Raw genomic sequence first — 228 nt, 5'->3', positions numbered from 1 at the left:
CAGGTGTTTCCGCACCTCACAGCCGCAGCACAGGCACCAGCACCATCGCTCGTGCTCGGGCACGTAACGCTCCACCTGAGCGGCGCGGACGGCCTTGCGGGCGGCCTCCACCTGCGGCGGAGAGGATGCCAAGGCGCACAGGCTAAGTAGGACGCCGGCAGGATCCGCAGATCCCACCCCTCGGGCCTTCACAGCCGCGCCCGCAGCCCCGCCCCAGGCCTTCCATGG

At 71.1% G+C, this 228-nt stretch overlaps 1 protein-coding gene across 1 annotated transcript in view; it reads right to left on the bottom strand.

Moving 5' to 3' along the window:
• The window catches only part of CCDC84 (coiled-coil domain containing 84), an 8132-nt gene that overhangs the window by 7677 nt on the left and 227 nt on the right, over positions 1-228 (bottom strand). Inside the window, exon 2 of the mRNA XM_010830446.1 lies at positions 1-137. This exon is cut by the window's left edge and continues 7 nt beyond it. Coding sequence (XP_010828748.1) covers positions 1-137 — 137 coding nt within the window. The remainder of the gene's footprint in view (positions 138-228) is intronic.

The sequence above is a fragment of the Bison bison genome, unplaced genomic scaffold (assembly GCF_000754665.1).
Source record: "Bison bison bison isolate TAMUID 2011002044 unplaced genomic scaffold, Bison_UMD1.0 scf7180017864518, whole genome shotgun sequence".
NCBI classification, from domain to species: Eukaryota; Metazoa; Chordata; class Mammalia; order Artiodactyla; family Bovidae; genus Bison; species Bison bison.
This window is presented reverse-complemented; position numbering and strand designations above follow the sequence as displayed.